Here is a 13089-nt window from a genome sequence, read left to right as displayed (position 1 = left end):
TTTTGCGGTACGCGGGCCTCTCACTGTTGTGGCCTCTCCCGTTGTGGAGCACAGGCTCCGGACGCACAGGCCCAGCCGCTCCGCGGCATGTGGGATCTTCCTGGACTGGGGCATGAACCCGTGTCCCCTGCCTCGGCAGACAGACTCTCAACCACTGTGCCACCAGGGAAGCTCTCAACTAGGGAATTCTATCTCATCTTGTCTATACAGTAGGTTTCCTGCCTAGGATCTTTATACTCATCCTTTACACAGTATTTGGTGAGCTCCCTAAAGTGTAAATTTCATGCAATTTCATGCTTAAAAATCCCACAAGTTTTCCTAGTACCCAAATTATAGGATCCAAAGTCCTTAAAAACCAAAGGCACTTCATGATCCAGCCCCTCATCATCTTTCTATCTTCATCTCACACCAGTCCACCCTAAACTCCAGGCATAATAAACTGTAAATTCCTGGTGGTGCTATGTTAACACTTTCTGGCTTTTGCACATAACTGTTCTGCCTCAAATGTCAACCACCTCTTGTTTATCTGAACAATTCCTACTCATCCTTTAAAACTGACCTCAAATGGTCCTCTTCTTCTGAAGCCTTCCATTCCCCAGTCAGAGGAAGGTGCCTCACTGGTGTGCAGTCAATGCACCGTCTATTATAGCACATCTTTGTAATTATCTGTGTACATGTCTATTTTTCAACTAGACTGACCTTCTTGAAGATTAAGGACATTTATTTATTCCTGCTATGGGGCCTAGTGCCGTATCTGAAACCTAGTAGATGAATGCTTGGTGAATAAATGAATCAACATATACATTATCTTTTAACTGTTTCAATATTATTTCTTTCTGAAAACTCATTTAAATGTATAAAGTATGGGTTTTTCTTGGAACTTTAGTATGGGACCTAGAAAGATGTTGGCAAACTTCTGTAAAGGACCAGATAGTAAACGTTTTCGGCTTTGTGGGCCATATGGTCTCTGTCCTAACTACTCAACCCTGCTGTCACTGTGCAAAAGCAGCCACAGACTGCACACAAATAAATGACCATGATTACGTTCCAATAAAACTTCATTTACAAAAACAGGCAGTGGGCCAGATTTGGCTCACAGATCATAGTTTGCCAATCCCTGGCCTAAAAAGTTCATCGTATCTCAATGATCTTAACTGGTATCCTCTAATGCAGTTACTGAAATTGTAGGCATGGTATCAGGAAGAAATGACCATCCTCTAAAAACGAACTGTCCAATATGATAGCCACTAACCACATGAAGTTATACTGAAATTGTAGGCATGGTATCAGGAAGAAATGACCATTCTCTAAAAACGAACTGTCCAATATGATAGCCACTAACCACATGAAGTTATACTGAAATTGTAGGCATGGTATCAGGAAGAAATGACCATCCTCTAAAAACGAACTGTCCAATATGATAGCCACTAACCACATGAAGTTATTGAGCACTGGAATGTGCCTAGTCCTAATTGAGATGTGCTTTAGGTATATAATTTTGTATACACTTGGATTTTGAAGATTTTGTGTGAAACAAAGAATGTGAAATATCTCATTGATAATTATTTTATACCGGTGACATTGAAATAACATATTTGATACATTGGGTTAAAAATATTATTAAAACTGATTTCACCTGTTTATTTTTACTTTTTAAAATGTGACTGTTTTAAATTACCTATTAAATATTTTAAATTACATATGTGCCTTGCAATATATATATATTGGACAGCACTGCTCTAAGAGAGAATAGTTACAAAAGAGAGTATTAACAGATTCAGTCTCTTTTCAAGATTGCGAATGAGATACCTTACCCAATCATCCAAGTGTTTCTATTCAAAGCTGCTATATATCCTGGTTTCTTTCTATCAGTGGTGCTACCATTATCTTTTACATAAAAATTAAGGATCGCAATGTTGAATTCTTTCTCCCTCCACATTAATGTATGTCCACCACTTTTATTTTATCTCACTGTTTCTCATTTTTTTCTTTTAAAATATTTTTTTCTGGGACTTCCCTGGTGGCGCAGTGGTTAAGAATCCACCTGCCAATGCAGGGGACATGGGTTCTATTCCTGGTCCGGTAAGATCCCACATGCCATGGAGCAACTAAGCCTGTGCACCACAACTACTGAGCCTATGCTCTAGAGCCTGTGAGCCACAGCTACTGAGCCCATGTGCTGGAACTACTGAGCCCATGTGCTGCAACTACAAAAGCCCCCACTCCTACAGCCCGTGCTCCACAACAAGAGAAACCACCACAATGAGAAGCCCGTGCACCACAACAAAAAGTAGACCCCGCTCGCTGCAACTAGAGAAAGTGTAGCAATGAAGACCCAAAGCAGCAAAAAAAAAAAAAAATTTTATTTTTTTGTTTCTCATTTTCTTTAATGCTATACTTGATCTTTGTTTTCTCAACTGAATTAACAGTCTCTTGAAAGGCCTTCTTTCTTCCAACCTCTATCCATGACCCTGATACATGATTCTGTACAAAGCTACTAGATTAATATTCCTAAACACTATGACTACCTCCCGCTATACAAATATTTTTAAAATTCAGTGGCTTCCATGATACAGAAGATAATATCCAAACTACTTGGTCTAGTTCTTGAGGCATTCTAAAAATTCCATTTTTAATTTCCATTTTGAAACTTACCTCCTCTCCTACCACTCCAGTCAGACATAGGATGGCAGATAAAATATAGGTCACCCAGTTGAATTGGAATTTCAGATAAACAACAATTTTAGTCTACTGTTTGGGATATACCTGTCCTGAAAAATTAATGTTTACATGAAATTGAAATTTAACTGGGTGCTCTGTATTTTTATTTTCTAAATCTGGCAACCCTGTCTATTCTCTATCTCCCAAATACTATACGTAGATTACTACCCTTGCTCACACATTTTAAATGAGATAATGCATGCATGCACTTAAAACAGTGCCTAGCACGCAATGAGCATTCAGTTAAGTAGTAATACTGTTATTCCTCTGACTTTGTAGGTTCATCCAATTCAATTCCCACTGGCCTTCTCCAGCCCACTCCAGTCTACAGTATATCTCTATTCTAAGTCTAGTATTTGATAGACTTGATTACTTACTTTGAACATTTCATATGTATGTCTTACCTAGCCTTAAATTTCACCTCATATAGAAATTACTGAGAAATAAAATAGGACTGTTAAATAAGGCATTTTGCATTTTACCAAAATTATCAACTTTTATCCTTAAGTCCCAGCTTAAATTACGAAATACATGATTAAAACACCCTAGCTAACCCTGGACTCTAGGCTCTTGCTGTCACTTACAAAAAAGTGAACTGTAATGAGACCTAAAAAGCAAAAAATTCACTTATTAAACAATAACTGAAATGTCTGTAGTTATGAATTTATCAGGTAGAGACAATATAAATTGTGTACTCTGAATTTTCTAAAACTTTCTTAAAAGGAGTCTATATATAACCATACAAATAATCAGCTCAGTGAAAACTTTTCCTATTTTTCATGATGATCTGTAAAATTCACAATTTATCAGGTAGTCACATGTCATTTTTACAGAAAAAAAATTTTTTCTCAAGTGAAGTCTAATACAATATCATGTTCTCCACTATACAGAAAGACTCAAATTATACAGGGACTCAAAATCTGTTGATGATCGAATAAGAAAATTTGGGATATTACTCAGAGTAAGCCTTTTGTAAACAAACCACACAAAATTTTAAGTACATTATTAACCAATGGTTCACCTTGGTCACAGTCCCAGTATAGTACAGACTACCTGAGTCCAAAGTCTGGCTCTGCTACTTATTAACATACACCTCTCTAAGTCTCCGTTTTCTCGACTATAAAACGGGAGCTCTTTCTTCCAAGGTGTTGTGAGGATTAAGAAAATATGCATGAATACTTAGAACAATGCCTGGCACATGGCAAACATTCAAAAAATGCTAATTCTTATTATTCTTAGAATGTTTCCCAATTTGGTCTCTTCAGGCTCACCTAGCTCCAACCTAGGACTTGTTCACAAAACTAACTTCTAGAAATAAAAAGATATGGAGAGAAAGCACTTTGGTTTGCTGTATTAGAATAAACTTCAAAGGTCCAGATCCTTGCTTCTATAACTCCTTTAACAAATTTGGTTTTTGCCCTCTCATGCTATCATCTTCTCAGGCCAGTCTATTCAGATGTAATTGGAAACAGAATAATCAGTTTCACATAAATCTTTCTATGAACAAGAATTATTTTTATTTTTTAAAGCTCACTTGTAAATGTCCTCCATAAAACTTACTTCCATAACTCCTAATTTGTTTTAGGTTCTCTCTTTTTTTTTTTTTTTTTTTTGCGGTATGTGGGCCTCTCACTGTTGTGGCCTCTCCCGTTGCGGAGCACAGGCTCCGGACACGCAGGCTCAATGGCCATGGCTCATGGGCCAAGCCGCTCCGCGGCATGTGGGATCCTCCCAGACCGGGGCACGAACCCGTGTCCCCTGCATCGGCAGGCGGACTCTCAACCACTGCGCCACCAGGGAAGCCCTAGGTTCTCTTTTAAGATAGTTATGGATTCCCAAATCCTACTCTGTAAGTAGTATAGGACAACTCTCTATGCAAGAAGTAATTCATGTGTGAAGTAAATTATTTTTCCTAGTTTATATTGGTTAGAGGAATAATACAAGAAGAAACCAAATATCACGCATCATATTAGTTTCCAATTCAATAAAACACTTCATCTTACAAAGTTTCATAATAAAAAGTACTGGATTCAGGCCTTGATTACAGTAGTACCAACTGAATAAAAGCCACAATTCAATGATGTTACCTGAAACTATTCCAAACTAATCTAGGTTCTCTGCAGGAAAGGGCACTTTGAACAGAAAAGCATGTTTTAACTTATATACAAAGACCAGTAAAAACACCATAAAAATAAAGGAAACACTTTTAATGAAATTATTCACAAAATTTTTAAGAATGTTAAAACTGATAACTGAAAAACTACTGATTTCACATATTTAAACTTATCTAGGGGAAAAAAAATCCAGGTTAGACTACTCAAATGTAAGTCTCAAAGCTCACTAACTGTTCAAACGTGGTAAGACTGTGGCAGGCATTCCCTGGAGGTCCAGTGGTTAGGCCTCCACGCTTTCACTGCCAAGGGCGTGGGTTCAATCCCTGGTTGGAGGACTAAGATCCCGCAAGCTGCCTGGTGTGGCCAAAATAAATAAATAAAAATTGGGCTTTAGATCTGGAGTCAAGAAACATTTTCAATCAACGGCCAGATAAGTAAATATTTCAGGCTTTTCAGAATAAATACTGTCTCTGTCACATAATCACAGTTGTTTTTTTGAGCAGTCTTTTAAAATCCTTTAAAATGTAAAAAACCACTCTTAGCTTAGTCCCTATAAAAACAAGTGTAGGGACTTCCCTGGCGGTCCAGTGATTAAGACTTCACCTTCCAATGCAGGGGGTGCAGGTTCGAGCCCTGGTTAGGGAGCTAAGATCCCACATCCCACATGCCTCAGGGCCAAAAAACTGAAACATAAAACAGAAGCAGTATCATAACAAATTCAATAAAGACTTTAAAAAAAAAAAAAGTGTAGCCAGATTTGCCCTTGGCCAGTTTCCCCACCCCAGCTTCACACGATACATATTATCTTTTTGTTACTATATCAATTCCACTGATATTAACTTTTCTTCCCTCAAATGTGCTCAAATGTTACCTTCTCAATGAGGACTTCTCTGAATACGTCTACCAGTCTCCCTATATATATAACATACTATGTAATATAGTATATCACCTAACATGTTTTTATTTCTCCCACCCCCCAACACCAATATAAGTTCCATGAAGGCAGATTTTTTTTTCACTGATATATCTCCTGTCCCTAGAACAGTGCCAGGCACATCAGTAGGCTCTCAATAAATAAACCTACCCTCACACTTATGAAACAAATACCATGGAGGAAATACAGTTGATCCTTGAACAACTCGGAGGTTAGGAGTGCTGACCCTCGAAAATCCAAATCCTCACATAACTTTGTAGTTGTACAGCATCCACTAATTCAACCAACCCCAGGCTGTGTAATACTGTAGCTATTGGAAAAAAAAAAATCCATGTATAAGTGGACCCACTTATATCCACATAGTTCAAACCCATATTATTCAAGGGTCAACTGGATATCTAAATGAAGACAAGTGGAAAGGTGTTCAAGAAGATTGGCAAATACTTTTTTGTTTCAAGTAGTCATAAAACATTTTAAATAAAGGGGGAAAAAGTTCAAACCTATTTTCTTACTGTCCCACAAAGTAAGTTATTTCTAGACTAATTCCCTGGAAGTTTACCATTACTTTGGCTTATTTAATAACAAATTTCAACTGTTAGTCCTAAACCCCTCTACAGACCTGTTCTGACTCTTTGACGTCACCTGTATGTATTTATTCCCTGACCATTCAACTCACTAATCTAGTCTGGCAACTTACAAGTTTAGCAAAGCAGGGAGGGAAAAGTTACTTTGCCTCTTCTATCACTCCATCTCCCAACATTCCCGTTTTATAAATTTCGTAATATTGTAATTGCAAATCTTTCCTACTTTGTCTTTTACCATTCAATATAAACAAAGCAAAAGGCGAGATTCTACTGAATATTATACTCCAAATACATTAGGCTCAGTGATTAGATAAGTTATTTTTAATTGCTATATGTGGTTCTACAATTTTTACCTATAAGGAAAGATTTGCCGTATCATAATCCATATATATTATTTGGCAAGGTATAGAGGAAATAACTCTGGGAATTTAGTAAGCTCCACCACCATTCAGATTATGGCTACTATATTTCTAAATTATATTAAAACATAAAAACTCACTAAAGTGTAAAATATCTTCTACTGCTATCTCTGGTAAATTGATACTTGATAGCCACTAATAACATTAATGTGGGAGTTAAATCACACTAGAGATCACACTAAGATATTCTAAAATCAAACTACAAAAATTGCTAATACACCAAGGGAGGCCTACAAGGAAGGAAATGTGTTAAAAAACCCCTTTATCCAACAAGTTATTCTTCATCTACTATTTTATTTTCTAAATGGCTACAATTCTGCCATTCTTATCAGACAAGCAACCTTGATTTCTGAAAGACAAACTTTCTAAAATCCAAAAGTCAACTGTCAAGGGTTAAGACTACTCCGTAGGCCAATTCTTTAGAGACACAGTTCTATCCTAAAAACTCTAAGGTTGTGATTTCTGAAAAAACAGTAGCATAATAAAAACTGCTATAGAACCTATTTTTAAAAAATTTCCAACTGCTTTTGTGTCCTAAGTTATCATAAAATCAGATTAAATTTGGTGGAACTAAATCAGGGCAAAACCTCCTATATAGCCAGGATTATAAGAACCAAACAGATTCTCTTTTTTCATCATATAAAAGCTAGGTGACTCCCAAACTAAGTTACTTTATACCATATATCCCTGGAGAATAACATGGCCCAACACACCACACGTCCCACTTAATCTAGTTCAAACGAGTAACGTAACGTGAGAAACTGCACTGTGTAATTCCTTTATTTTCTGCATATTAGTGCTTTACCAACACTACAACCATAAAGAACACAATTCCAAGTACTGTACTTTTTAGTTTGGGGAGATCACAGTCTACAGACTCATTTACTTATATTAGACAAGATTAACCTCATTGAAAACTTACTTCAGTTTATAAATTCACATAAAATACAGAAATTGATGCAATTAAACAAAAACTTCAGGATCTTATTTCTTAACTTCTTAGATTGTAACTTTTTTTGCAGGCTATTAATTACCTGCCCCATGATCATCAATGGTTATGATTCAATTTAACTACATCAATTATCAACCTTTTATATCCTTAAAGAAAATGTAAGTGAAAATTACAATTTCTTAGCAAAAGGTTTAAGGTTTTCCAAATTTCAAATATTTGCTTTCCCTCCTCCCCCCACCTTCAGTTAAGACATTTCAAATAAACTAAAAATAACCACATCTCACCTGCAACATTCCATAGCAATCACTTGATGTATAAAATTTTAACTATGCCCCCAGTTATTTTAAGACAAACAAAAAATGGCTGCCTACCAATCTGTCTGTCACAAGTTAGAAATACTACATTTAAGAATTAACATGAGGGTTTCAAGTTTCCTCCAGTTTAGGCATTTATACCTTTGTGCTTGTCACTTCAGGATGTTACTATAACATTGATATTTATATAACCCATGTTTATGTACCTTAATATGTAATCGTTTAAAACACTAGTAATTAAATTTATGATGGAGCTATGGGAATTTTAAAAGCAACTAAAATGTTCTTAGATGTGTGTCAGCTTCATTTCTAGAGATACTTCTACTAAAGTGAAACTGACAACTTTATACTTTAGTTGCGTTTGAATTCAAAAATCCCTCTGCACCATTAGGAGCCTACAACATAGCACCTCTTCTCATCTGCCTTAAGTAAAATGTTTGTCATGAGTTTTACTTTGAAGAGTTAACTTTCTATAGCCTTATACTTCTCATACATCTTTGGTAAAAGCTCCATTATACAATATGGCCAAAGCATGAAGGACCAATACTGTCCAATCATATACCATGATACCCCGTTCAATTTTAGTTTTCAGACACCCTCATAAACAAAACCCACTCCACCTTTTCCTGTATACTGCCTTTGCAGTCTACATTTCTGAATTCCCTAAGTTGAATTCCTTGAGGATCTCTAAAATGAATCCTTAAGGCTATATAAGAACCAGATGCTGCTACACAATTCTGTATCAAGCATTAACATTTGGTTCAAAGTATTATCATAGTGGTCTCAATAATCTAGTTACTGGTCCTAACCAGCTAAGCAAGTAATCTTGTTAGGATCTGGATATCACCAGTGAGCACACTGCTTACCCTTGAAGAAAAGTAAGTTTACATTCATTGTCATCTGTAGGTTCTTCCTCTGCATCCTACTTCCCCTTTGTCATTCCTCAAGTCTACACATCATTCATTCATCACATTTCCTTCCTCAAAGGAGATAGTGTATTATTGAACCAACAGGATATCTGACTATTAGCATGAGTTAATCAAACAGAATATCTTTTTCATAAAACATCTTTTCCAGTGTTCTAATTAATGGAGATATGGATCACTCATCTATTAAAAAAAATACTTGTATCTTCAGCTTAATCAATTGCTGTAACGTGAAAACACGAATTTTTTTCCAACCAAGTAAAAGGTGCATGTAATTTGAACTGTTAAATGCTTTATTAATGAATATGTAAACATTCTAGTAATTTAAAAACTATTGGTCTTAGACATTTGAAACATGGTAAAAGTATATATTCCAGTTTTGCCCAAAAGTCACTTAAAATATCTACAAATATTTCATCTGTGTGTGGCATACACCATTATTGCTCCATTTTCTGGAAAAGTCTATTTTTAAAGTTAAAAAGGAGGGAAAACACAGCAAAGTTGCTAACTTTGCAGTGAAAAAAAAAATCTGTGTCCTTGACAGGTTACATTTCCATAGATTTATGCAGTGTAAGTTAGCTATGTAACCGGGAACTTGAGTTTTATCCTTACTCATGCATGATGTATGTTTCAGAACTTAAGAGCTGAAATTTCAAAGAACTTCTTACATTACCTGTTTAACACAGTGATGTGCAACTGGAACATATTACAATGATATTACTCATTATTTGCCACTGTGGGCTGTTTACTATACTGGTCTTAGATATAAAAGGTCACATTTGAATTTACTAAGTTAAAGTCAGAACTCATAAGCGAGGGGGAAAAGGCCTTAAATATAAAAGACAAACGGCAGTTTGATTAAGCAATAATTTTCAGTTTACTAGATGAAACAGACTTGCAACACAGTCTGCATGAATGCAAAATAAGCCATCTACAGCAAGTGATAAGGAAACTGGGCAAAAAGGAAAAAAGCATACATTGGAAACGAAGATTCTCTCGAAATAAAAAAATCAAACCATTATTATAAAGGAATTTACCAAGAACTGCTATTATTTCCCCCATCCCATTTGCTGGAAGTCAACAAGAGCATCTAGCACTTTGTGTTCATGTCAAAAAAGTCAGATCAGAGCATCCTAACGCAAAGCAAAGGAAAAAAAGAAAAGAAACAAAAAAGAAAACCCCTAACCCCCTCCCCCAAACCGCAGAACGGTAACTCCAGAGTTCAAATTCAAAGAAGAGAAAGTGGCAACTGAAAGAGGTGATGGTGGCGATAATCCTATGAATGGGTTTTTGATTTCTCTCCTTCCGGGGGATGGGCGGATAAGAGGCTCATTAGGATTTGTAGTTAGAGGTTAACCATGTGAGCCCCTCATAGAGTCCGTCCCCCGAGGTGGCACAGGAGGGCTGCACATACCAGTTCCTGTCCCGAATCCGGGTCAGGCCCAGTTTCTCCTGGATCTCGTGGGGTTTCATGGCATCGGGCAGGTCCTGCTTGTTGGCGAAGATGAGGATTATGGCGTCCCTCATCTCCCGGTCATTGATAATGCGGTGCAGCTCCTGGCGGGCCTCGTCGATGCGATCGCGGTCGGCGCAGTCCACTACGAAGATCAGACCCTGGGTCCCGGTGTAGTAATGCCGCCAGAGCGGCCGGATCTTGTCCTGGCCGCCCACATCCCACACGTTGAACTTGACGTTTTTGTAAGTCACGGTCTCCACGTTGAAACCCACGGTGGGGATGGTGGTCACCGACTGGCCCAGCTTCAACTTGTACAGGATGGTTGTCTTGCCGGCTGCGTCCAGGCCCAACATGAGGATCCGCATTTCCTTGTTCCCGAAGATCTTAGATAGCACCTTCCCCATCGCGTCGGAGGAGCCGGGGCCGGGGGCATTCAGGTGTCCCGGGTCCCCTCCGCCAACAACGCCGCCGCCGCCGCCGCGAAACCGAAACGAAGCCTCCCAGTCGCGAGGGCGCCCGTGCGGCCTGCGTGGGAGTCGCCTCCTCGGGGGAGAGGCCCGGACCCGTCGCTCACTCGGGCATCACCCACCGCACAACTTGATTCCTCCAGTCGCCGCGGCCGCCGGGACGCTGAGTCTGCGCCGGGAGAGCCGCCGCCCTGCTGAGGCGCGGCCCGGCCCGGAACTGCCCTTCCCCCCGCAGGCGCCGCGCGAGCGCCGCCGCGGTTCCCGCTCCTCCGCCTTCTCCTCGCTCCGCCGCGGGAGACTGCGGCCCTTCGGCCCGGCTCCCGGTCCGCGAGCACCACGCTCACCACCGACCCAGGCCACCCGAGAGGCAGCGCGGCTCCGGCGCCCCGTCAGGTCATTGATCCTCGCGGGAACTCGGTGCGCTGCCTGCAGACACAGAGAGAGAGAGAGAACGGAGTTACTGCTAGAGCCCCAGAGGAGAGCAGAGACCGAGGGGGCCCGCCTTGCCAGCTCAGCCCAGGAGGTTACCTCCAGCCGCCGCCCCGAGCGCGGGCTCCCTCCGGTCTCCACCGCCTCCTCCCAGCTCTGCCGCCGCCGCCGCCGGAAAAGGCGCCGAGGAAACCGCCTCACTTCCCCTCCCGACCACGCAGGCGCAGCAGAGGCCGCCCGTTCGGACAAGAGCGACCTCTGTAAAGAGAGCAGCCCGCGCGCTAAACGTCGGGGGCCACGCGCGGAGGGGCGGGGCTACGGCGGCTCAGAGGGCTCGCAGGTGCGGCCAGCCCCCACCCCCGCGAATCTCGGACTCTCACCCGCGGCCACCTGTTGCTGCTCTAGCGTCTCGTCCACTCTCTGCATTCGTCTTCCGCACTCTCTCCTCCTCCGCCCCCATTCAAACCAGAAGAGCCGATCCACTGCGGAGCTCCACGGTGTGGGGCCCGCGGACCGCCCGCTCCCCGAACGCCTCCCCTGTGCTGCTTCCAGGCCTGTTCTCGGACCCGGGTGCCCGCCAGATGCTCCGCGAGTTCCCTCCAGCCCGCCCCAGCCTTCGTGTGCCCTCAGTCTCCCAGGGAAGCCCTAGCCGCTGTTTTTACCTTTCCCCCAGCCTTCTTTGGCTTCCTTTATCCCTCGTGCTCTGTGCGTTTCCTGAAAGACACGTGGGAGGCTAGTGGTCCGCGTGGAATCTGCCAGTCAGTGCGGCGCTTTTACTGGCTTTGGGTTTGCTCTGAAGCCCGTCTTTTGGACATTGGAGCCCTATCTTACACATCTCGTCAGGACCAGTCCACGTTTCTTAAAAATTACAGTATTGTCAAAAGTTCCCGTGCCTTGCCGCTTTTTCAACTTTTTAGAAGGTGGTCATTTTTAATATTTAAATATCATCTCCTTTTAGTGTGATTAGTAGTAGCTTCTCACCCAGCCACTCATTCTTAACTTTAAGAAGCCTCGACGATATAATCTTAGCGTAGGATTTAGAATCAGAAAGACTGACTACTTCTGTCGCCTGGATTTGGATATTTAACCTTACTGAGTTACCTCCTGTGTAAACTGAGTGTAATACTGACCTTTCTGTCCTCAAACCCCATTTGAGGGTTAAATGATGTTTGTAGAAAACTTCAACCTTTTTGTATCGAATGGTTAGTGGTAAAGTTAGACTTAAAGTTCAAAAAAGGTTAAAGCTTGAAATGTAAATAAACCAAAGGGAGGAAAAACAGGAAAATAGTGGGTTTTTTTAAAGAAGATGTTGTAATAACATAAGGTAACATACTTTTTATCTCACAACGTAAGAAAGTTTGATAATGGTAGATTGGTTAAATGATAACCTTACAAGCTTCAGCCTGAAGTAAATTTACTTAAGTTGTTAATATTCTGACAATGATTTAATTTACTTACCATCTGCCTTAATATGTATGCCCTGTCTTAAAACTGAAAGAAGGATTTGGAGTCAGAAGATTGGGGTTTAGAGTGTTACTCCTCCGTTTTATAGCTGCGAATCCTTTCCTTTCAGGCTTTGTAAACTTCATTTTTTTATCTTTTGAACGAAATGAAGAATATCATCTCGAATGAAAATAGTCACTATTTATTGCTTGTTATCATAAACACTACTAAATTACTTTAAATATTTTACCTTAATCTGCACAGCAACCATGTGAGGTAGCTTTGAGTGTTAGTGGAAACTGAGGGTCAAAGAGGTTGAGTAATTTTTTG

General features: G+C 40.3%; 1 protein-coding gene across 2 annotated transcripts; it reads right to left on the bottom strand.

Moving 5' to 3' along the window:
- Positions 1-9817: 9817 nt before the first annotated feature.
- Positions 9818-12621, bottom strand: ARF6 (ARF GTPase 6). 2 transcript variants are annotated; one of them, XM_082618632.1, is made up of 2 exons: positions 11979-12621; positions 9818-11313 (listed from the first exon to the last, which is right to left on the bottom strand). In XM_082618632.1, the coding sequence occupies exon 2, from the start codon at positions 10822-10824 to the stop codon at positions 10297-10299; it is 528 nt and encodes a 175-aa protein (XP_082474758.1). In that variant the 5' UTR covers positions 10825-11313; positions 11979-12621; the 3' UTR covers positions 9818-10296. The 2 variants fall into 2 exon arrangements, with proteins under 2 accessions (XP_082474758.1, XP_082474757.1); XM_082618631.1 differs by lacking the exon at positions 11979-12621 and adding an exon at positions 11416-11512.
- Positions 12622-13089: the final 468 nt, after the last annotated feature.

The sequence above is a fragment of the Mesoplodon mirus genome (assembly GCF_964341445.2).
Source record: "Mesoplodon mirus genome assembly, chromosome: 4".
Lineage (NCBI taxonomy): Eukaryota > Metazoa > Chordata > Mammalia > Artiodactyla > Ziphiidae > Mesoplodon > Mesoplodon mirus.
This window is presented reverse-complemented; position numbering and strand designations above follow the sequence as displayed.